The sequence below is a fragment of the Lampetra fluviatilis genome, chromosome 14 (assembly GCF_964198595.1).
Source record: "Lampetra fluviatilis chromosome 14, kcLamFluv1.1, whole genome shotgun sequence".
Classification (NCBI taxonomy): domain Eukaryota; kingdom Metazoa; phylum Chordata; class Hyperoartia; order Petromyzontiformes; family Petromyzontidae; genus Lampetra; species Lampetra fluviatilis.
In genome coordinates, this window is record NC_136288.1 from 11,898,831 (window position 1) to 11,924,526 (window position 25,696).

The 25,696-nt window shown below is 50.0% G+C and overlaps 1 protein-coding gene across 8 annotated transcripts in view; it reads right to left on the minus strand.

Annotated features, from left to right (window-relative positions):
* The window catches only part of LOC144935874 (protein 4.1-like), a 123,290-nt gene that overhangs the window by 18,902 nt on the left and 78,692 nt on the right, over window positions 1–25,696 (minus strand). For all 8 annotated transcript variants that reach the window (XM_078862717.1, XM_078862721.1, XM_078862720.1 and 5 more), the window contains exons 6-13: window positions 21,609–21,684; window positions 20,605–20,823; window positions 19,696–19,783; window positions 12,782–12,934; window positions 11,241–11,338; window positions 10,183–10,361; window positions 7,980–8,422; window positions 4,707–4,901 (exon numbers count right to left, since the gene is read on the minus strand). In XM_078862717.1, coding sequence (XP_078718843.1) covers window positions 4,707–4,901; window positions 7,980–8,422; window positions 10,183–10,361; window positions 11,241–11,338; window positions 12,782–12,934; window positions 19,696–19,783; window positions 20,605–20,823; window positions 21,609–21,684 — 1,451 coding nt within the window. The remainder of the gene's footprint in view (window positions 1–4,706; window positions 4,902–7,979; window positions 8,423–10,182; window positions 10,362–11,240; window positions 11,339–12,781; window positions 12,935–19,695; window positions 19,784–20,604; window positions 20,824–21,608; window positions 21,685–25,696) is intronic.

Sequence of the window (25,696 nt, forward strand, 5' to 3'; positions counted from 1 at the left end):
GAGAGAAGAGTGAATACAAGGCAATGGAAGCATTAAAACCGTGGAAGGTGCCTTCATATTATGATGCAGCAGCAGCAGCAAAGAAATCACAACATTTGAGATGGAAGAGGTTTGTAAGCCTATTACGCTAATCTGGCGATTGCAGATGTAACGTCCGAAACCCCCAAGCACAGAACTTAATTTTCCACGTTTCAGATACACAGAATTTAAACCCCTTTGTCCGAGTTGAAGTACAGATTATAAGCTTTAGGCTGCCCACGATGAAATGCATCTCGCCATGCTCTGTAAAAAGCATGACATGGGGAGGGGGGGGGGGTGCAGGGAGCACGGAGAGACGCAACAATAAAAAAAAGACCCACACCGGAAGAAGGCGAGTACCGGTTAGATTGCATAAATGTCAAGGTGTCGTTAACTCTCCCACCACCCGATACAGCATATTCGTAAAGGTCTGCCACGTAAACAAACGTGCCAATTAGTTACTCGTCATCGAACAAAGATGGTCACTGCAGCACGTGCTTTCAAATGTGCTTCTGTGGCCATCTGGAGCGCTCTTCCTTCCGATATTAGGAAGCCACTGGAGCTATGCACTTTTAAATCTAAATTGAAAACTCATTTCTTTGAAACTGCTTTTTGTGTTTAGTTTGTTGACCTTCCCCCGCACCACCGATTAGCACGGTCGGCTACGTACGGTGCAAAAGAAGTTCAACATACATAGCTTTGCCCAGAAGGACTAAATTACGTAATTGCTTCCCCCTCTCTCCCCGTCTTTAAATGCATCTCCTGGGCTAGGTGTTCCTCTGCCGAGCTGTGTTGCGAGGAATTACCAGGCTAATAATGGTGTAGAGCTGTGCATTGAGTGCCTGTGAAGGCTGGCATGGAACATATTGAGGTGGGTAGGGGGGCTGCGAGCCACCGCTGTTTGTGCATTATTGCCATCAATTGAACTGGGGCCACGGGGATTGCAGAGCAAGTTGTAAACCACCACATTGCTACTGCTGCTACTACTACCACACAGAGCGTTAGTGTCGGCATTAACCAATTAACTGAACACGAGCGGAAACTGACAAGTGCGCAAAGAAGACGCGGACAGATGCACGCGTGGAATTACAATGAGGGACGGAAGGTAGGAACGCGCGTGTTGGAGAACGCACGCAGGTTAGGGATATCAATTCAGACGTTTACGGAAGTTGAGTGGGCTTGGGCAGGAACACGATATGGCTTAGAAGGGTCGATAATGGCCGATGGTCAAGATGAGTGTTCCAGACGGTCATGACACTGGCACATACACCACCTTGACGACAATGATCGCAACAAAAATGTATTTAGTGCCTCAACGTGACAAGCCACTATTAGAAGGGGGTTGACATCGAGAATAATGTAACGGGGTATTTTAGAGCCGCACAAATGAGCAGGCAGCATGCTAATGAGACAATGTCACCAGTGGGGATTGGGGTGGGTTAGAGTCCGTGATCTCTGGTCCCAAAAATTACACCGGAGACCATCAGTTCACTCCAAAGCTCCAAATATATTAAAATGTATGGCGTTTGGTTTCTATGCGAGTCTGTGCGTCTCTGTGAGAGTCTGTGTATGTCTGTGAAATTTTGTGAATCTCTTTGTGAGCCCATGGGTCTCTTTGTGAGCATGTGGTTCTCTGCAAATCTGTGGGTCTCTGTGAGAGTCTGTGTATGTTTGTGAGTCTGTGGGTCTCTTTGTGAGCCTATGGGTCTCTTTGTGAGCATGTGGTTCTATGCGCGTCTGTGGCTCTTTGTGAGAGTCTATGGTTCTCTGTGTAAGCCTATGGGTCTCTTTGTGAGCATGTGGTTCTCTGCAAGTTTGTGAGTCTCTGTGAGAGTCTGTGTATGTCTGTGAGTCTGTGAATCTCTGTGTAAGCCTATGGGTTTCATTGTGAGTCTGTGGGTCTCTAGCTGGCCGGCTGGCACAGGTCCAAAATGCATTCAGTGTACTGAATTTACATATGCATGCCAGATGATTCAAAGGGTTTAAGAGCAGGTTATTAGAGCCTGAGACAGGCAGAACTGGGCCTCGTGTTTCACCTCATCACACAACCATCCAGATCTGTGTGCTCTTTTGTTAAAACAGCGAAACAGCTAAAAACGTCGAATCGGTCTGTCCGAGCGAGAAAACAGGTTCCATGAAAAAAAATGCAAACCAATTTAAACCTTTAAACCATCTCTGCAGCAGAAACAGCATTATGTACATGGACTTAACATATTTCGTAAAAACACCAGCAGGCGGGGAAAAACAATTATAATACGCAAAACAAAAACCTAAGGAAGGCAAACCCTGAAAAAGTTTTGACCTGATAATTGGTTTTTTACCCTTCTATCTGGCAACAAAACTGACATCTTTTTTTACAAGGAGTCATGTTAACATAGACCACAATACCTGCAGTCATAATGCAAACAAAAAACATAACTCTGATAATGTGCACTGTCCTTGAAGTTGATTGGTCCACACCCGAGACAGCTTTCCTTAGAGCCTAGTCTCACATGGTGTTGGACCAGATGACGCCAAAAGGCGCCTTTTGGCGTCATCTGGTCCAACCCATGTGAGGCGTCATCTGGTCCAACCCATGTAAGACTAGGCTCTAAGGAAAGCTGTCTCGGGTGTGGACCAATCAACTTCAAGGACAGTGCACATTATCAGAGTTATGTTTTTTGTTTGCATTATGACTGCAGGTATTGTGGTGTATGTAAATATGACTCCTTGTAAAAAAAAAAAAGGTGTCAGTTTTGTTGCCAGATAGAAGGGTATAAAAAACCAATTATCATATTTTTTTACTGGCAAATGAGGTTCCAATGGTGTAAAAGTTTTGACCTCTCTGGCTCTCATCAGCAGTGCATGGCCCATCACACAATATGCTGCATTAATAGACGGTGAAGGTGCAGCCCTGCAACTGCTTGCTCGTACCGTGGCCGGTGGAAGGGCCTCCATTAGAGATAGAGAGAGAGAGAGCACCGATCGAAGGCATTTGGCCGAGTCTTCATTGCTGGCCAGACATCGTGGAAGAGTTGAGAGTACCCACACTTTATTCCACGCCCACATGCAACCTAACAATTGACCGTCTTGTACCCAGTTATACTCATGGGTGGACAGAGAGAGAGAGAGGGGGGTGGTGGTAATTATTTAAACGGACGTGCCAGGAGATAACATCCAACTACTGGCGACCTCTGGATTGAACAACTCTTTTATATTTTACCAGGTAAGGCCCACTGAGCTACATAGCTCTTTTTTTAGAAGCGACCTGGCCACAAATGACAGCCCAATGAAGTGGCTTATCATGTGGAAATTTATAGCAGCCAAATACTTTAAACGCGTGTTTCTGAATGTCGAGGGAAAAACCGGAGGACCCGGAGAAAAATCCACGTGACCACGGCGAGAACACGCAAACTCCAAAAATATACAGCAGCAGGCTTCAGGGTCGGGATCGAACCCACGACCTCCTGTATACCAGGTGAGCTCGTGAAAATCTTGCCACCGTGACACCCAGTGTGCTGCAAGTCCAGCGGTGCCGACCGTTACACCATCCCTGCTCTAACACTCCTATCCACACAGGAATTTATTTCACACTCGATATTTTCCAGAATTCTTCAGCCTTGGAGTCGGGACTATCGGTGTAAGGTGCCTCCCACTCGAGTACAAGGTCCGCCTAGCCATAATAATAATTTATTCTCGTACAAATATATATTCCTATAATCCCACGAATGAAGATGTTCATAAACATTTGAAAAAGCAGATGAATGGACTCGCCAACATAATCCCGGCAAGTGCGATGTGGACTGTTCAGGCCGAAACAAAGCCCTGTGTGTGTACGTGTGTGCATACACGTACGCAGTGCAGCGCAGTGGTTAGAGCACTTGCAATATTAACCCGGTGACCCAAGTTCACTTTCCGATCATGGTCAAACTTATCTGAAATGATGCTAGGCCTCTCCTAGGTCAACTCAGCCTCAAACGAGTACCCAGTGCAGTGTGTAAACATCACCACCGGGGAAACAAAGGCGGCCAGGCATGGTGCTGGCCACCCATTCTCTCGTGTGCCGTGTCCCGTGCTCGCTTAACAGCACTTGCGCCAGCAGTCTTAAAAGGCTACACAGGGGATCTTTGGATTTGTTACATGCACGCAGCGCGTAGCCCCCGTCGCCGCCACCGCTTCCACCGCCGCGCAATTAAAAAGACTCCTCATGGCATTAGACACAGGGCCGATCGGTCAGTCAGTCGGTCGGTCAGTCAGCCGGTCGGTCACGCAGCCGGACAATTAAAAAGACTCCTCACGGCATTAGACACAGGGCCGAGCGGTCAGTCAGTCGGTCGGTCAGTCAGTCGGTCTATCAGCCGGTCGGTCACGCAGCCGGACAATTAAAAAGACTCCTCACGGCATTAGACACGGGGCCGAGTGGTCAGTCAGTCGGTCGGTCGGCCGGTCGGTCACTCAGCCGGTCGGTCACTCAGCCGGTCGGTCACTCAGCCGGTCGGTCACTCAGCCGGTCGGTCACTCAGCCGGTCGGTCACTCAGCCGGTCGGTCAGCCGGTCGGTCAGCCGGTCGGTCACTCAACCGGTCGGTTGGTCGGTCAGCCGGTCGGACACTCAGCCAGTCGGTCGGTCAGCCGGTCGGTCACTCAGCCGGTCGGTCACTCAGCCGGTCAGCCGGTCGGTCAGCCGGCCAGTCACTCAGGCGGTCGTACCCTGGCGCCGTCTGCTGCGGGTGGCTTGTCATCGGCCTCCTTGTCCGCGGCGGAGCGGGAGGGCGAGGACGCCGCGGCCAGGCGGTGGTCCCAGGCGGGAGGGGACGGCTCGGGCGACGACTCGAGGAAGCTGCGCTTCAGCTCGCTGATGGTCGCCAGGTGCTTCACCACCTCCTCCTGCGACTTGTCCAGGCCCTGTTGGCGCGACAGCGCACGATGCAACACCGGCTCCTCCCTCTCTGCACCCCCCTCCACTGGAATCAACTTCCCCTGTATATTGAGCAGTCCCCCCCCCCCCTCCTTAAACCCCCCTTTAGTTCCTTTCTCAAAACCTCACCTTTTCTCTATTGCCCATTCCCTTCCTATTCTCTCTCCTCCCCCCTCCACTCTTTCCTGTCCCTCCCCTGCCCTTACGTGACCCCCACGTGTCCTCCGCTATGGACACTTATTCCTCGCCCCTTGCAACTGCCCCTGCCATTTTTAACCGCTCTATTTTTTTTACCACTTTTTAAACTCTGTAAAGCGCCTTGAGCCAAGACGCTCTCAAAATATTAAATAAGAATATGATAAGTAGGCGGAACGGGGAAAGGCCTCTCGTTCTGTTGTTCCGTAGCCAAAATAATAATCTAAAAGTTCAGTCGGCTGATTGATGGGAACTGTTCGGCAAATGTTTTCCCTCGGTGCTTTGTTTCGGCAAGGCAAACCCTGCATGGCTGCGTAGGTGTTCGTGGTTGTGCTGCGTAGCGCTACAGAGTATTTTTGAGTTATCATGCATGTTATTTGGCACGACATCCGACGTTTTGCTCCACGTGCCAGAAGCTTCCGCAGTTCAGGAAGTTCCTCGAGATTCTTCCGGCCACACGGAGCGAAACGCCGGACATCGTCCCAAACTGAGCACGGTACAACCCAGAAATACTTAACAAAGCTACACGGCAAGCGTTGTGCAAGCCTTGATCCCTCGGGCTCTCATCAGCATGGCGTGAGTCCATTAGACAAATGATGCTGGGTTGTCCGGTGTTATGGACCGTCCGTGAACATCATGGGACGCCTTCATTAGGCGGATTCTGCTCAATTGACGAGAGCCAAATTCACACCTTGACGAACGCTCAATTCTCTGTCCAATTTTTTGATGAACACGTGCCAAAGTCTCCTGTACTGATGATGAGGCAATTCGCCAGAATGATGAATCTTGGCTGTTTAATGGGGATTGTGAGCTTGGCCCTGTACCCAGGCGCGTGGAACGTGCAGGCAGTGCCAAAAGAGACTAACTTGGTTGTTGTTGTTGCTGCTATAATTAGGACGAAGGAACTCACTCTTTGTGGGAATGTGTTTCACGGAATTCAACTGCTCTGATTCTTCCCGGTTATTCAAGCTCATGTCCTGAATCTCTTCTAATTCTTAATCAGGACTCCTCAACCGTAATGGCAGCCTCTTACATCATGTGCAAACTTTAGAATGTGTGTTGTTTATACTGAATGAAACAACTATTGAAACATTTGAGCCATTAAACTAGGGTACGATGGTAGCAGAGATATAAATTAAAAATCATCTTAAAGCATTGTAAATCAGTTTTGAGGACGATAATTAAATAGTTGTTCATTATCAATGACATGATCAGAATCAAATGCATTGCTAAAGTTCATGTTTAGGAGGAGAAAAGTAAAATTATTGAAATTTATATTGATCAGAGGAAAACAAATTAAATTTGCTCATCCGAACAAAAAAAAAATCCGTCAAAATGTTTCGTAAGTCACGGCGATCGTGAAGCGAACGTTCCCGAGAAGTGCGACAACAACGAGCGATTTAACAGCGGTAGGCTGAGAGACAATTATTTTGTTGGCATCAAGATCATTTGTTCACTCGTGCAAATGTGGTGGGAAATTTATAGCCATCGTCACCCGAAGGAGCAAACCACGGGGAATGCGTTGCAACCTCGTGCCGTTGCAAACGCCGCGCTGATGAGCGAGCTACGCTGCACTTTGTGCTTTCTGACAACATTTCACAAAAAACGACCGCATTTAAAAACTTGGAAGACAATTTTAATCTGAATTTTTTTTTTTTTACAAAATTTCCAATCAAACAAGTTCAAAAATTTAAGAGCGTGCAAAGCAATGCTGATTTGTTAAGCTGAATATCCACGCTGCACGGAAATTAAATGAAACGCCAGGTTACTGTTGTGCTGCACAGTAGCTTATGTAGCGTTGGATTTTATGTTCCAGAATCGGCTTGCGATTTTCGGTGGGTTTCAGCGGAGTGATTTTAATTTTTGTTACCCATCTATTATATAAATAACATTTACAAGCTGTAAATGTGAAAAAATTGGTCTTCCTGGAAAGAATGGGTTTTGTTAATAAGATATATCAGATGCAAGTGAAATACACGTGCGGACGAGAATGCGGTACCCGATGTTAATGACGAGCCCAGCCAATTACATCACAGTGCTCTTGATCACATGGTGGCTTGCTTTTTTTTAATAAACAAAACTTGCAGTAAGTATTATAAGAAGACGTTTTACGACTTATCACACAAAAAAAATGTCCCTCTCGCTGGAACAACGTAAAACAGATCCGATTGGAATGGCGGCTTGGATCGAGGTCACTGGGAACACGCCGGGGGGAGTGGTGCGACCCATCTATTCGGCTCCTGCGTTTTGCTCCTGAGTGACGTGGGGATTGGTTATGTGAGGTCAGGCCCATCACAGGCTCTGCATACCAACCTCTAACATTAGATTGCTATGTCTGATATACATGGTGTCACCTTCTACCCTGCTAGGTGCAGGACTCTGCTGTGGGGAGTGGAGGGGGGGGAGGGAGAGGGTGGGTAGGCGAGCAAAGAATGAGGTAAAAAAATATATCGATGCTTGAAATCAAATAACCGTAAAGTGGCACGGCAAATAATATTCGGCAAAATCGGATTATCGTTTAAACAAAGGCAATGCATAACAACTGCAACAGCAATAATCAACAATGCATTTGCAGAAAAATGTTGTCTAATGAATAAGTAAACAAATACGCATAAACAAATAAGCACGCAAACTAGAGAGCAACACTTTGCAGCCTTAGCATTACGTCCTCGGTACTTAAGCACCAAACTTCGCCGCGACTTAAAACCGGACAGCCGAGGAACCAACGCTGGTGCAATGTCTCAACTCCTCGCTCCCCAAGCACCTGGAATGATCTCATTAGCGGGAGAAATGGAACAGCTGGCGGGGAGAGGGGGGGCGCAGAGGAGGCGGGGGAGGGGAGGCGGGGGGGGGTCACAATCCCTCGTCACCTTCTCGTGTCCGGGGACCGGGCCGTCCTCCTCCCTCATCTCCGACTCGTGCTTCCTCTCCTCTCTGGCAGTGAACGTGCTCTCGCTGACCACCGTCTCCGTGACGACCACCGAGCTGCTCACGGTCGCCTTTTCCTTTTGCATGAAAGTGGTGGTGGCGGCGGTGGCGGCGGTGGCGGCCGTAGCGGCGGTGATGACAGTGGTGGTGGTGATGGCGGAGTGTTTATCGGAGGCCACGTTTTTTTCGTGCTGGCCGGCCGTCTTGTCGTTGGCCGTGGGGCTGCCAGCATCGTGATGGCCCTGCTGCTGCTGCTGCTGCTGTTGCTGCTGCTGCTGCGTGGAGGACGCCGTAGTGGACACAGAGTAGGCGGGCGAGTCCGGGGCCGGCGCCGTCTCGGGAGCACTGACCAGCGACAGGCCCTCTTGGCTGCTCCCAATCGGCGCTGATGAGAGCCGTGACCAGGAGATAACGGGGGAGGGCAGAAGAGGAAGAAAAAAATAACTCCCATCTCATTAAGACCACCGCATTGATTTCTAATTGCAGATTTCTGCCAAAATAAAATAATTCAAGTGCGGCTTCAAAGGCGTGATTAATTAAATGTTTGAGAGTGCTCTGGAAACAGAAGTGTTCAGACGAGGCACGCGGATAGCACGACGGGATACAACGGCCAGGATCAGAGATTGAAGACACTTTTTCTTTTGTTTCAACTGTCGTGCCGTGCTGGGAGATCAAAGATCACATCAAACCAGTGAGCTCTGCATCGCAAGTCATTCCCATGGCAGCTAAACCCTATTTGTAATCTAACCGATAATCACCTGGAAATAATTTGCTTGGAGGATGTCCCAACTTCCCAATTGTGGCTGGAGCCCTGTTGATGTAACCTGGCTACGCCCCTCATTGTGACCACGTGTGCAGTGACCATAATATTACTACGCGCCGTCTGCTTTAGAGTAGACATTTATGTATGTTGAGCTTCTTTCGCACCATACGTAACCAACCGTGCTAATCGGAGGTGCGGATTAAAGATCCTCCGATGTTATTTGCAAGCTCGAGGCCATTTTGTGCCGGGAGTCACGATCCAGATTTGGCAAACTCGAAAATTACCCGCATCATTACTCGACTGGGTTTACAGAGCAGCAATCAACACCCCCTACGAGAAGATTACGTCCCAGGTCTCACGTGCAAATGAGAGACGGAACCTGGTCTCTTGAGTTCTCACCCGACTAAAAAACTCACACGTAACTAACATGAGCATGCGAGCATGAGAGCGCGTGTGTGCGCGTGTGTGCGTATGTGTGCGTATGTGTGCGTATGTGTGCGTATGTGTGCGTATGTGTGCGTATGTGTGCGTATGTGTGCGTGTGTGCGTGTGTGCGTATGTGTGCGTGTGTGTGCGTGTGTGTGCGTGTGTGTGCGTGTGTGTGCGTGTGTGTGCGTGTGTGTGCGTGTGTGCGCGTGTGTGCGTGTGTGTGCGTGTGTGTGCGTATGTGTGCGTATGTGTGCGTATGTGTGCGTATGTGTGCGTATGTGTGCGTATGTGTGCGTATGTGTGCGTATGTGTGCGTATGTGTGCGTATGTGTGCGTATGTGTGCGTATGTGTGCGTATGTGTGCGTATGTGTGCGTATGTGTGCGTATGTGTGCGTATGTGTGCGTATGTGTGCATATGTGTGCGTATGTGTGCATGTGTGCATGTGTTGGCATGAATGTGTTGAGCGGAAGTGTAGTGATTCGCATGCTTGCGCTACAAACCCCGTGAACAGAGTTCGATTCCCGCTCACGGCCAACACCATTATCAGAACCGGTCCTGGGCCTCCCCAAGGTCAACTAAGCCTCAAATGAGCACGTGGTGCGATGTGTAAACATCGCCACGGGGGGAGACAAAGGTGGCCCCCGGGCGTGGTGCTGGCAAACCCCCACCCTCTTGCGTGCCGTGCCGGTATTCGCCAATGGCACTCGCCCCAACGGTCCGTTGGAGGCGACTTTGGAGGATCTTTGTCTCCATGCGTCAGAGGTCGCAAACGGGTTTTGATTCCTTACCCGTACCCGTACCCGGCCGCACCAGGGTCGCAAACGGGTACCCGTACCTGTACCCGGCCGGGTACGGGTAGCCGGGTATCGGGTAGGGTACGGGTATCGGGTACCCGGTTGCGACCTCTGCCATGCGTGAGCCTGCGTGTGATGTGCGTGCGTGTGACCACACCCCCGTCGAGTGAGCGGGAGAGCGTGTAGCGCTTGCTGGAGGAGCGGGTGAAGCTGGGCGCCGGCCGGTCGATCAGGGTGCTCGCCTGCCGCGTCTGCGCCTGGGTCCGCCCCGAGTAGCGGAACTTGGAGCCCAGCGTCAGGAATCGCCCCTTGGGAGCCGGCTCGGGGGACACCAGCCTGGCGTGGCCGGGAGTGAGCGGGCGGAAGGAACGACGGGGTGAGCGGGCGAGCGAGCGAGCGAGCGAGCGTCACACGGCGGTCTCGTGCCGTGGATAAAAACCGCAGCGGGATTCAACGCGCCGACTTCCCTCGCTACTGCGAAAACTGTAACCTCGGTCAAACCGCAAAAAAAATATATCCCGCCGTATTGGGTCGCCCGTCACTGATGTTCATCAACACCAGGACGCTGTTCTTACCTACAACGGGCGTTTGGAGACGCGAGGAAAAAAAAAACTCGGGTCACGCGGCCCGGATACCGTCGCCGTTTTAATTGCTTGCGCACATTACGTGTGTGTGTGTTGAGCGTCTTTCGCACCGTACGTAGCCAACCGTGCCAATCGGAGGTGCGGGATGTTGGTGATGGTGGTGGTGTGGGGAGTGGTAGTGCAGCGGTTAGCGCTCTGCGCTACGAACCCGGCCACCCAAGTTCGATTACCGCTCACGGTCAACACTAGTGAGACGATTATCTGAACCGGTCCTGAGCCTCCTCTAGGTCGACTCAGCCTCAAATGAGAACCTCGTTGCAATGTCCAAACATCACCACGAGAGAGACAAAGGCGACCTCGTGTGGTGTTGGCCACCTACCCCCTCGTGTGCTGTGCCAGCCTTCATAGGTGCTCGCTAACAGCACTGGCCCCAACAGTCTGTTCAGGCTGTACGGATGATCTTTGTCTTCGTCTTTTTTTTTGTTGATGTTGCCGTTGATGAAGATGATGTTGGTGATGTTGATGGCGATGATATTGGTGATGATGATGATGGTGGCGATGATAACCCCTTCATTCCTCCTCACTCTGTCACCGCCTCCCGACGCGACCGGACCACGTTGCCCCGCCATACCTGAAGAAGGTGTGATGCTCCACGCAAACTTTCCACAGCCGCTTGGCCGCACGGTGGTTGGGCAGTTTGAAGCCGATGGTGCTCTCGAACTGTTCAAACTGATCACGAAACAAAAAACACATGCAAACTTGACTGGGGGGGGCGGGGGGGGGGGGGGCGCCGCTCGTTGTGCAGAGGGTTCGCGGTTTCCAATCCGGCAGCACCCCTCCCCAGAGGTCGCAACCGGGTACCCGATACCCGGCTACCCGTACCCGGCCGAGTACGGGTAGCCGGGTAGCCGTTTGCGACCCTGGTGCGGCCGGGTACGGGTACGGGTAGATCGTGAGTCACTGGTGAGTAACCGTTTGTCACTCATTTCCCAACGTCTTGTCTCTTCTCACAATTCAAGTTCCTAGCATCAACCCACCCGCGCCTGCAACATGGCTTCATCCCAGAGGTCGCAATCGGGTACCCGATACCCGTACCCTACCCGTACCCGGCAATTGGGGTTTGCGAGCACCGATGTTCGGGGCAGACGCGTAGTTTTATCTGAAATCTAATGAAAGAGCTCAGAGCCTTGAAAACGAAACACTTTAAAAGCTCCGATGTGCACACGCGAGGAGAAATCGAGCAGATGCTAGTGTGTAAATGACGCCTCTTAGTGTTGCTGCAGATGCAAAGAGTGAGGCAGTCAATTAAAATTTAAAAAGAGCAACAGATTCACATTAATTAGACACTTGTCAGAGCCGAATGAGTGTTAACTTCAACCTCATTATTCATGTGCATGCTGTAAATTTAGAGGGGGTTTTTTTTACATAAAACACAGCCAGTCCTTGGGCTTGTTGTTTATCAATCTTGAAACATTTGTCAATTTTGTTTTCCAATGGCGGCTAACTTAAAGTTTTTTGCAGTTTTTGTATCAACTGCTGACTAAACTTTTGACACCGTCGTCCAACTTTTGTTCTTCGATCGCATTTTTGTAAAAAAGCAACAAAAGATGACGAGAAGTATCTTCAAACAACAACAAAGACACCAACCACGTCTCAGCGGCCATGCAGATTGTAACGGTACTCCCTGCAGAGGACACCAACTAACTCGGGGCAAAAAAAAAAAACGAAGAAGCCAATAGCTCAGTGGGCTTTACCTGGCAAGATCAAAATTTGTTGTTTTATTTGTATAAATATTTTAAGCGATTTGTTTACCTTTCCTATACTTTTCACTCCTGTCGTGTTTTTGCAATTTTTTTGTTGTAACGTTCTGACCCCCCTCTACTGGACATCTGTAAAAATATCAGCTTCATCGCTCATTGAATTCTTCCCATGTAAATATTCCGAAATTCTCAAACGAGCTGCCACCCCCTCCCCCCACCTTTATCACAGAGAAGAAGAGCGGGGGGAAAGGCAGAGAAGTAGCAAAGCAGCATGCGGTGTGAGCAACGCGCGCTACAAAAGGAGGGCACTTCACAGCTCGTCCGCAAATGAAACAAAACAGCCGGAGACCGATCGAGGGCAACTTAACAGGCACCTCCCCCACCCCCCACCGCTACCATGCCTCCTACTCACCTCCCCGGGACGAATCTTGATGTAGAAGTTGCTGCGCTTGTAAGAGATCTTCAGAATCTTGGGCCATGCGAAGCGGTTGATGCGCAGACGGTCTCGGTAGATGAGCAGCCCGTTTGCGCATACGCCCAGCATGATGTCCACACCCTCAGAGTCCTGAGACCAACACACAAGGCAAAGATCCCCCCCATATAGCCTTTAACGGACCGTTGGGGCAAGCGCCGTTCGCGAGGTGGCTATTTAAGGATATTGAGGTCATAAAGCACATGACCCAGGTACGGAAAACTGCTCCACTCTCACCACAAATGGAGTATTGGATAATTAAAAAAAATACCCAGGCAGGTGCTTAGCTTTGGTTCGGCTGATGGTAAGGCCCCACCCTCCTAGTGGCATCCTCCAGGTTCAGCAGCAGAACCTCCAACTCCTTCTTAGAGTGAGCAGCAACCACCAGATCATTGGCGTACATAACATGGTTGACCAGTAGGGAGCCATCCCTTGCCCGTACCTGAGCATCGACCAGCCTCCAATTGTATTTTTACCAGATAGAAATTCCATTGGTACAGCCATGGAAGGTTTCTCTAACGAAGTGGTCGAAGATGATGTTAAATAATGTGGGAACCAGAGGACATCCTTGTCGCACCACAACGTAAAACGGGGAATGGCTCTGACTCCCGGCCACGCAACTTTACCTGGGCCTGCCCAGCATCATTGCGGTCTTTAAATGATTGTGGGCGTAAAGCCAGGGACTCCAAAAGCATGAAAACCAACCCAGAGGCCTGGCCCACTGATGGCATCATCGCCCTTGACCAGGTCAACAAAACAGAGATGTAGGTCCATTTGAATCCCTAACACCTCTGCTGTAGCAGACGGAGAGAGAATATTGCATCCGTGTAGTATGCCATTTTCTCACTTCCCACAAAGATAAAGACAAAGATCCCCCGTATAGCCTTAACAGACTGTAGGGGCAAGTGCTGTTAGCAAGCACCTATGAAGGCTGGAACGGAACACGAGGGGGTGGGTGGCCAGCACCACGCCCGACCGCCTCTCCCCAGTGGCGATGTTTACACACCACACCAGGTACTCATTTCAGGCTGAGTCGACCTAGGGAAGGCCTAGGACCGGTTCAGATAATCGTCACTGGTGTTGGCCGTGAGCGGGAATCGAACCCGGGCCGCTAGGTTCATAGCGCAGCGCGCTAACCGCTACACTACCGCTCCCCACTCCCCACACTCGCGCACACACACACATGCACGCACGCTTGTACTCAGAGCCACACTCCGCACAAGACTGCCATTGCTCGACATTCACCGAAGACCGCTACCCCAAACTCAATTTCACGATTGCAAGTATCACGTGCTGCCTGTTACGCCCCGGCAGCATGGATTCGTGAGAAGCAGGTCCGAAATAAAATTCGAGCACCCTTACAATCGAGCATGCGGCATTCCATCACAGCACAGCGGTACGCCACGGAGAACACTGACGTTAAGGATTGGCTGGGCGGCATGTCAATATTCAGTCGGCTAGCCGAGAGGACCGCACGCAGTGGGGGAGAGAGATGTGGCAGGGGGCTTTGCGGGGAAATTGCTCAGACGGGCAATGTGGGCGACGCGGAGACCGCACAGCCTCAGTGACGCGGGCTGCTGCCACCGCCGCCGCTGAAGACATCCAGTGGGAGGGCGGCGCGTGTCAATCTGAGGCAGCGACACGGACGCACGTGGGCGTCGTCGAGAACAAGTTGACGTCTCGCGGCTCCGTGCGTCGGTGGAATTGGAAGATCGATGAAATGACGACGGCGTTGGTTTGCGCCTTTCTTCCATTCCTTCCTCCATTATTAATCCCCCATTTCAAAGGAAAGGTGTTGTGCTCATTAACTCAGGAAAGCATCACTGAGTTACGGGAGGGTCCTGCCAAGCCCTCATAACGAGGGGGTGGGGATGTTGCTGCAGTGTGTAATCCCAATTGAGTAATTTTCAGGTCGTTTTTTTCAGATTTGGGATTTTTTTTTGCCACCAGCTATTACATTTTATGTTGTTTTAGTTTTCGCTATGGGTGGAAAACGGAGAACTTAGAGGAAACCCAAGCGGAAAGAGAAAAACGCCACGCAGAAAAGCGCCCGAGTCGGGAATCTAACCCATATCCTTCTCGTATGTATGTTGAACTTATTTCGCAACCGCACGTAGCCAGCCACGTTAATTGGAGGTGCGGGCGGGAGGGCGAAAGGACAACAAAACTAAACACAAAAAAAGCAGTTCTAAACAAATGGCACAAGTGTTGCCAATGCGACAACCCTGCCACCACCTCCCCCCCTGCCATTTGCTTTTCCCTGTGCAATCTAAGTAATGGAAAACTACCCCCCCTTCACAGACTGGCAGGACCAGTGCAGAGAGCCGACTCGATCCTGGGCACTGGGCCAACCCAATTCATTCGTAACTTCCATTTTGTTTTTTCATGCCAAGTGTGGGGCTCGGGCCCTCAAATGTCAACTTGTGATGCCGGTGCTTCAGAGGGAGGTTGGTGGTGGAGCGTGAGAGGTGGTGGTGAGGGGTGGGAGGTGGGGTTAGCTGGGGGGTGGGGGGGGCACGGTGAAAGGGGACGTGCAAGACGGTAAGAAAAGGCACTTGAACAGAATTATAAGCAAACAAGGCGTTCCGTGGGCTTGAATGAAACGGACCGTTCGAAGAAACTCCATCACGGTGCAATTTCCAAGCAATTTTTTTTTAAATTACACCAAATATCAAAAATTATTTATAAATAACTTGAACACAAATAAACTGCACAGGTTATTACCCAATAACGGCCTACCCAAAAAAAAAAACAATCTGCAGTCCACCGACAATTGACAGCACACACAATAAGTTTGGCTCGATAGTGCATTGCGATTTCCTGAATGGCTACGAACAAAGTCAATAAATTCCCTTCTGTGCACATGTCAGATGATAAACACCACCACCTGTGCGATGGAACGCCACCCGCCTGCAGCCAACTGTCTCTTACGATTAAGTCTCACCGGCCGTGGCCGTTTGGTGGAGGGTTCATAATGACACAGCTTCGGTCGGGTCGTTTGCGTGGACTAACCCGCGAATCTATCATGAATCGTAACATTGTCTATGAAAATCTACATGTGGGCGCCACAGTGGTGAGATGTTAACTACGTCGCCTGGTATACAGAAGGTCGTGGCGTTCGAGCTTGACCCCGACGCCTGCTGTGTATTTGGAGTTTGCGTGTCTCTCTCCCCGTGGATTTTTCTTTGGGTCCTCCGCTTTTTCCGTACACATTTAGAATCGTGCATTTTAAGTATTTGGCTGCAATACATTTCCACACGATAAGCCACTTCGTTCAGCTATCATTTGTGGCCACGTTGTTTCCTGCTAACAAAAATTTTTAGTTTAACACGTAGTCTTTCCCAACCAATATCATCCATAATGGAGGTTTTTTTGGGTTAGATCGCATATATAAATGTGTAAATCAACCCACCACTACCCGACACAGCCAATTAGTAAAGTTTGTCACGTAAACAGAACATGTCAATGCGTTACTAGTGCAGCACACCGGTGTGTTGGAGAGCAAAGCCACAACGTTTACAATCTGAGTACGACTTTTCACCAGTAATTACAACTAGCTTCATCAGGCGACAGACAGATTTGTGGAGAAATCCTCCTATTTCATTCCTTAAATAGAGCGGTAGATGTGATAGAGGGGTAGATGTATTTAACGACAGATTTTTTATTTATGCGATCCAACCCAAAAAAACCTGGATTATGGAAAAAATCTTTAGTTAATTTTTACATTTAACGTAACGGTTGTAGCTTCGTTTGCACTCCTATCACCACGTCGTCTCTCTCCTCTCGAATCCGTAGGAACCTTTTACCTGCCACTCTCTTCACCTGCCAATCACAAACGCCCCCCCCCCCCACACCCACGCCACTCGTGAAATTCTCTACTTGTGCACGTGCTCGAATCCTACGTGAACGCTCGCATCTAACCGGCACTGTAGCGCTTAGGGGGCGAGGGGGGGGGGCTGGAGGGGATGTGCTCCTCCTGCTGAAGGTTCAGCTTCAGCGTCCCTTTGGAATGTTTTGAGTAAAGTCATTTGATATACAAACGGTCTGCAACAGTTGGAGGGGGGTGGCTGCATGCAATGCAAATGTTGCGACAATTAAGCAATGGACCGTAGCAGCTTTTCCTCTTTACACGGGGGACGAGAGCTGCTAGGGTTGAATGCACGATAGACAACATCAGATCGTATTGTTACTCCATCCTCACTGCGGTCCTTCTGTTGTCTTTCCCCCTGCACCTGCGATTATCACGGTTGGCTACTTACGGTGCGAAAGGAGTTCAACATACACACGTGATATGCAAATTATTTTGTCAAGGCGCTCTTCCCCCTCCAACCCAGCTTAAATATACGCTCCAAGCCTGGTGGTGTTTCATTCAGACGCTGTCTCCCCGACAGACCTGGTCTTCACCTGAGGACGGCTGCTTGCGTTGTGGCCGAAACGTCGTGATGATTATTTTAATATGTTTTATTATTTTATTATTTCCCTTCTACGTGACTTTACCGAAAGAACCAAGAAGATACATACGTACATTCCATTTAACGTTTAACATTCACGTTCAAGTCTGCTTGACATAATCCCATGTCATATCCCCCCTCTCCCCTGAGCATATGTGGTCTCTTTAACCGTGGGTTTGATGTAATGTTCTTTTTGGGTGACCGGTAAAATGGTATGCTAGATGCAGGAACACACACACACATGTTACAACCGGGAAGATTACGTCAACGCAGATTAATTTGGGACTTTAAACAAGGTAACGTCAGAGAGAGGAAAGTTCACAGAGCAGTAACTGTCCGCTCGAAGTCTCACCGAATTATTATTTTATTTTAATCATGGTCGCTGAGCTCAGCACCCAAAAGGCCAAGTGGCCAAACATACCGCGTGACAAACTGCAGCTGTACTAGGTAATCATGAATATTTTTTATTGCATTGAGCAAGGTTGTGAGAATTTTTGAAAGAGCAACGACAAGAGGGAAAGTCGAAACGCGCGTGTGTGTGCGTGTGCGCGTGTGTGCGCGTGTGTGTGTGTGTGCGCGTGTGTGTGCGTGTGCGCGTGTGTGTGTGCGCGCGTGTGTGCGCGCATGTTTTGTTAATTTTTAAGTGGAGAGCAGTGGTGCAGTAACCGCGCTGCACTAGGAACCCGAGTTCGATTCCCGCTCATGATCAACACCAGTGAGGATTATCGGAATTGGTCCCGAGCCTCCCCTAGGTCGACTCAGCCTCAAATGAGTACCTGGTGCGGTGTGTAAAAACATCCCCACTGGGGAACCAAAGGCGGCCGGGCGTGGTGTTGGCCGCCCACCCCCTCGTGAGCCGTGCCCGGCCTTCATAGGTGTTCACTACCAGCACTTGCCTCAACAGTATGTTAAGGCTATACGGGGGATCTTTGCGTGTGTGTTTTATACAGTTGCTGAAGACGGGCCCAAAGGTCTAAAATACCAAGCCGCACAGCAATAAACAGTATCATTTATGGTGTAGTGGTTGAGAGTGTGGATGAGTGAGCGAGCGAGTGAGTGCGTTTCTGTGACCTGCAGTATGGTCATTGAACACGGTAGGAATGGAACCAAGCAGCCAGTCTAGTTGACCGAATCCTTCAATATGTATGTTGAACTTCTTTCGCACCTTACATCGCCAACCGTGCTAATCGGAGGTGCAGGGGAAGGACAACGAACTACACACAAAAAGCAGTCCGAAATAAATTAGTTTTCAATCTAGATTATTTAAAAGTGCATAGCTGCAGTGGCTTCCTAATATCGGAAGGGAGAGCATTCCAGACGGCCACAGGAGCGCATCTGAAAGCACGCGAGGCGGTGACCGTCTTTGTCCGATGGCCAGCCAAAAGCTGCTGCTGCGAAAATGACGACCGGAGTTCGCGTGATGATGGTTTATGCTCCTTAACGAGATCAGCGAGGAATTGTGGTTCAATCTTGATTTGTGGTTCATTTGTGGCAAGCGCTTTGCGTGCAACGGGCGCAACCTAATACAGCAAAGCCTTGGATTGCGAGTAACTTGGTCTGCGAGTGTTTCGCAAGACGAGCAAATTTTTAAAATAAATATTAATTTGATAAACGAGCGAGGTCTTGCAATACGAGTAGTACGTGTATACACTTTGTCTGCCGAGCGTCACGTGATCACAACTGATATTCGAGTGCTTTGGATTACAAACACGTTTCCGGAACTAATTATGCTCGCAATCCAAGGTTTTACTGTAACGTATTCGTCAGGCGACCGGAAGCCTATGCAGCTCGATGGGCACTGGACGGACGCGGGTGGAGGAATCAATGAGCCAAGGTCATGGTAACAGTAACTTTGCTAGCACCTCCGATTAGCACGGGTTTTCTACGTAGGGTGCGAAAGAACTTCAATATACATATGTACAGAGGAGTGTTAACTAAAACTAATAAACTGTTGTTGCTAAGAAGATGTTGTTATTTTAGCAGGTAAGGCCCACTGAGCTATGTAGCTCTTTTCAGAAGCGACCAGGCCACAAACAACAGCTCAACAAAAGTGGCTCATCATCACGTGGACATTTACAGCAGCCAAAATATTCTAAACGCATGACGTTTCTAAAAGTGGAGGAAAAAAACGGAGGACCCGGAGAAAAATCCACACGACCACGGGGAGAGAGAAACAACGCAAACTCCAAATACGAAGCGGGCGTCAGGGTCGGAATCACACCCGCGACGACCTCCTGTATATACCAGGCCAGGTAAGTGAACATCTCGCGACCGCGACGCCCGACAGCGGACAGCGTCCTCCGGGCGATCGGAGGGCGTCGCACGTTTAAGTTCGCCGTGCGAATCATCCGAGTCGCGTGGCATTGTGCCCGAGTGCGGGTGCGGGTGGGGTTGGGGTGTCACCTTGGCATGGTGCAGGTCCACCCCGTACATGGACAGCTTCTTGGCATTTTCCAGGAAGTGAAGCTCAGCCTCGGCCGGCGTCATTCCTCTGTCGGCGTCATACAAAGAGGGGGGGGGGCGCGCAGGGGGCACGCAACGGCATGTCAGCGAGCTCGACGATGTACGCTGCGATAAGAAGTTCGGCGTACATACGTGTGGGCAAAAGGTACAGAGGCGCAGCACCGCAACGGCGTGCGCAAGCCACCGCTGGCGGAAGGGCCTATACCCCCGCAGCCGGAGAGAGCTCCGGAAAGCTCCGCTTCTCCAGGACAATTTTTCTGGGTCTGCTCTTCCACGCTGGCTGGCTGCATTGTCTTGTAAGAGGTGGGAGTTGCCCACACTGCATCCCCACCAGAGGCGAGCCGTCAATTGATTCAACTGTAGTAGGGCGCACCTATTTGTACTGCTGGGGGGCACAGAGGTGGAGGTGGGTGGTGGTGGGGGGCGTTATGAAACTTGCGCTTTTTATTTTCCAACTTGCGTGCCGACAGACGAAATTAAACCGTAGACCTCCGGATTGCACCTCTGATTCGCACGGTCGGCTACGTACGGTGCGGAAGACGTTCAACAGGCACACGTTGATTTTAAGTCGCCTGTATTCCCGCTGGAAGAATAGCAAAGCACAACTGAATTCTCATTCGCTGTCATTGCTCTACATCTCACACACTGGTTTGTTGTTGTCATTGTTCAGCGTCATCGTTGTCGCTGTTGTTGTCATTGTTACTCCCGCCCCCCCACCACCCAGCCTGGAAAACCTGGGGGAATCTGGGAAGTTTCTAGTTCCACCTCTGCCGGCGACAGCCATGGAGAGGCCCACAGATCACGTGTAGCGGGGGGAACGGCGTCGCGATCTCCCCCCCCGCCGCACACCTGTGCGTCTTGTGCAGCTCCACGACCTTGTCCTCGAGCTCGCGCGTCTGGTTGGGCGCGAAGCGGAACTCGGAGACGTAGTCGCCCGCGTGCTCCTCGGGGTCGAAGTCGCCCAGCTCGGCCTGCACCGCGTACGAGCCGAGCAGCGCGTGCGTCACGAACGAGCAGGGCAGCCGCCCCCGCAGGATGTCCTCTCGCAGCTGCAGGCACAGGTAGTACCTGGGAGGGGCAACGGGAAACTCCGATGAGAGGGATGAATGTACGCATGCGTGCGTAGGCAACCGTGCTAATCGAAAGATATACTCTTTGGTTTTTTCGGTAAAGTCACGTAGGTAGAAAATAAAATAAAATAAATGAAGACAACTAAATTAAGCGGTTGTGCTTTCGCTACGTTGTCCCCGCCTGAAGAAGGACGCTTGTGTTGTGCCCGAAACGTCGCGATTTAATTTAGTTGTTTTCATTTATTTTATTATTATTTTTACCGACGTGACTTTACCGAAAAAACCAAAGAGTATGAATCCTTGCAGTCACGAAAGCTTCAAATCTGGAATTAATCGAAAGCTCTTGCGCCGCCCATTAGCCAGACAATAAACACAGCAAAGAACCGAAATGTGTTGTCTATGTAGAAGCAGCAACAGCTTTGAACAATGACGACGTGGGAAAACCAACATGTTAAATACATGGAACGTCACGCACGGCGGCCAAACGGTTCATGTACCACGATCGACGAACATTATCATTTATACGTCGTTTTCTATTTACTTACGTAAATACTACATCGTGCTCATTTATTCACCGAAAGATTACGAACGTCAACGTGCACAAGTCAAAATATACAGGGCATAGTTCTCTAAAATATGATAAGCTACACTTCATCTCGATAAACGATTTGGCCACACCATACGCTCTGTATATTTTTGACGTGTAAAAAGGTGACCTATTATACTGTGTAGTGCTCAATATTGCGGTCGCCACGGGCTTTCAGAGGGAAGGGATTCTCTCACCTCGTGATGTCTTCGCTCAGCTGCGAGGGGTCAGGGGGATAGAACTTCACGTTGAAGGAGAACACCCAGGGACCGCCTGAAACCGAGAGAGCCTCCAGTCAAGACTCGCGCGTGTGCGTCAGGCACGCTCCACCGCCGTACGCGAGGGCATATCATCTTCTTGGTTCTTTCGGTAAAGTCAAGTAGAATGGAAATAATAAAATAATACAAATAAAACATCATAAAATAATTCTCACGACGTTTTGGCCACAACGCACGCAGCCGTCCTCAGGTGGAGAACAGGTCTGTCGAGAAGACAGAGTCATTCAGACTCTGTTTAATTTTCATTATTTTATTATTTCCATTCTACGTGACTTTACCGAAGGAACCAAGAAGATGAATCCCTGCAGTCACGAAAGCTTTAAATCGAGGGCACATCAGTTCGGCATTCACATCACGAGGGTTGAAACAGGACTCCCATGCGCTGGATCGTTCGGTATGGCACCCTAAACTATTTTTTTTATTTTACCAGGTAAGGCCCACTGAGTTATGTATCTCTTTTTCACAAGCGGCCTGGCTGTCACAAATGATAGCTCAACGAAGTGGCTTATCATCGTGTGGAAATTTATAGCAGCCAAACACTCGAAACGCAGAGAAAAATCCACGCGACCACAGGCAGAACATACAAATTCCAAATATACAGCAGGTGTCAGGGGTCGGGATCGAACCCACGTCCTCCTGCATACCAGACGCCCGCCGTTTCGCTCCTAGCGCCTTTGCGTGAAACGTTGGGACACCGTGCCGGACGTCACGCGGCACAATCCGGCAGCACGTGGAGCGAAACGTTGGACAACAAGACGAGCAGCACACCACACCGACACAACCGCGAAAGCACCAAGGAAGCAGGAGGAATGGTATTCCAGATGAAGGCAGACTTTAATGTCTTCATATATTCAATCTCAGGAGGGAAAATGAGAGTAATTTCTTATACATTTCTTTATATATATAGAGCACCGTCCTTTTAAATGTTCACTGGCTGTGGCACATTACATTGATATTAACGTGTACAGCATGAAAGCCCTGCGAGACCAAGTATTTCAATTTTTTTTGTAAAGCCTGTGATTTCTGAAACCCAATATAAAATTCGCCTAAGATTTTTGCTTTCATTCCTTGCGCACCGGTAATGAACAGAGCCCAGCCTATAATCATAACCTAGTTTTCCGGACTAGAGCATTATCAAAGTTGATATGCCATTGTTGAATAAAATAAAATAAAACAGCAGCATGACATTAAAAACAAATAAGACAGAGTCATGTGGTTGCGGAGAGTGTTTTTTTAACGGCAGGTAATCGAGCAAATCATTTTTAAATTACAATTTAAGGACAATATTTAACAAGACGGGAAAAGCGGTGTAATATTCGCTTGCATACATTCATTATTTATATCCGGCCGCTCATCGCACGACTGTTTAAATAACCGATCTGCGTTCTCCAGCAGCCCCGCGCTCACCGGCGCGTGAACCTTCCCCCGTCATCCTGCTTTCCCCTTGCTCAGAAAAATACACTACGAGTCCAATTACGCTTAGAAAACGCGCCAATTAAAGAAGGGCACAATGTGCATCGCGGGCACGCAAGCGCTCGGCAATAATCACTCGCTGACAATGAATGGAAAAATCCCAAGAAAGAGGTGCACGGTCGGACGCTAATTATTTGTGAGTCACTGCAAACGCTGCCTCCTTGCCATCATCTGCTCCTCGGACTGATGAGGTTGCATGAAGAGAGGCCATTCTTGGAATCATGTTCTCATTTCGCGCAGTTTTACGATCAGGTAACACTTTTTTTTAAACCTACAAAAAAACACATTTGTTGAGCGACGTGAAATACCAGCTGTCAAACGCATTATTGTGATTACAACTTGTCAATGGCCAAAAAGTTACACGCCTAAAAGTATTCACACGTTAAATTGTGGTGGCGCATTAGTTAAGTGGTGACCATAATATGAACCCGGTGACCTTGGTTCGTATTCGTGGCCATGGCTAACAGCAGTGGCGAGTGATGCCTCAACTGCTTTCCTGTGCCACCCACCCCATCCCCCTCCTTTCATTCAACCCACGATGACCAGCTTAGTGAAGTATGGTGAAACAATCCACAATTCGGCAGTCAACTGTGAATTGTGACAAAAAGCAGTAAATTGCCATTGCCGCTTTTATTTCACACGTGAGAGAAAAATGTGTCAGCGCCCATCACGTGATAAAATAGTCCGCTACTGCGGTGACAGGAGGAGACTGAGATTGCTGTGTGCCTTCATATTTCACTGTGTCTCTACGGCTAAGTCTTGCGTGATAAGAGAATGGCTAACTTCGACGGCGTGCACGTTGATCTAATTTATTTTGAGCGTAAATAACAATTTCTTGGCTTGACGCACGTCTGCGCGAGACATTGGCACTGCACAAGACTAATTAGTTGTCGGCACACTGCGAGGAGAAAGTAAAAAAAGACAACATAAAAGCTGTCGTGTAAGAATCAAAGGCTTTGCCCCCCCCCCCCCCAACCGTGTCTCGATGGCTCCAGCTGGGGTAATAACGTGGGCTGCATCTCGTGCATCGGGTGCAATCTGTTATTGGGCGACCTCTCCGCAAATACGCGAGCGAGCGGCGACATGCGCCTGTGGGTGCCCGCGCCATTCGACGCTCTCGTTTCGAGCGCCGCTGCACGCGGCCCGCAAACATTTTCCCCTCGTCAACACGGCAGCGCCGCCGCTGCCAATCCACCCGCCCCGATCGCTTGGTAAGATCACAAAATGCATGCCCCCCCCCACCCCGCCCCCTCCTCCTCAACCCGCCCGCCGCCGTCAAACTGCCGCACACTGACTGGCCACTCTCTCTGCCGCCGCTGCCGTGCTCGCAATGCCAGGGCCGTGCGAGCAGCAGGCAGGGGTGATCGCTTCGTTTTTGCTATGGCGACGAGCCAATGAGGTTTTGCTCATCAGTGAGCCGCACAGCATTTGCTCCGGAGCGAAGGGAGCACTGCGGCCAGGGGCTGGCAGCTCGGCCAGGGGCTGCGTCGGCGCCAAATGCACGAGCGCATTCCCTTCCCTTCCTCCCCTCCCTCCCGGGAGCTCCCTCCCCCCCCTCCCACCCCTCTCACCCTTCTCTCCCCTCCCCTCCCTCCCCTCCCACCCCACCCCACCCTGAATTCAATTTAAAGATAAATTGTGCAGACCGTGCAGTCCGGCACAAAGGCTGGCAGCGTCAACGAAAAAAAGAATCCCAAGTGGCTCAAAATACAACGGGTATTTTACGTGGGTCACCACCATCGGCCATGATCAATCCACTGCTGGATGAAGGCCTGCCCAAGCCATCGCGTTGTTTCGCATTCCTGCGATGCAATAATCGACTTGGCACCCGGTAGCGCACCAACTGATTTCGTCGCTCCATCTCCTCTGTGGACACCCCTTTGGGCGTGCACTGCATTCCTTGGCCACCACCCCATCATTAATCTTGACCGTGGGTTCTCTCACAGGTAAACAGGGCGAGGGGGGGGGGAATCATCGTCAGTCTTGAGCAGCTAATATCACCGCACGGTTCCCAGCGAATCGACAATTTAAGTTCATTAAGTGTCACGTGTTCCCACTGATCGAAGGCGCGGCTGAAGCGCGCATGCTGAAAAGGCCGCGGCCACTTCCACGCCCAGAGCCAGCGCTGCTGTCAACGAGGCTCGGCAAGGAAACATCCGAAATGGAAAGGCGGTGACAAGAGTTTGTTTACAAAACATGACTGATATCCATCAGCAGCAGAGAGCTGCTTGGCAAATGCCCATCTGGGAGTCCTGACGATTTTAATTAAATAAATGTGAACGGACGGGAGTGATTGGGCTGGAGATGACAAAAGAGCAAATAAAATCCATATATTTGCATCGATTCTGTCTCACGATAGACAGATATCGTAGAAGCCGAAATAAGATGAGCAAACTTTTAAAATAGTTGGCACCCTTTATCCTAATTTCTCGTTTTCAATCCACACTACAGAAGACAGCACCCACCAGCTGCCGCTCACTTAGGTGCATACATCACACAGGTGATCGTAAACACCAACAAATTCTCTCGGCCTG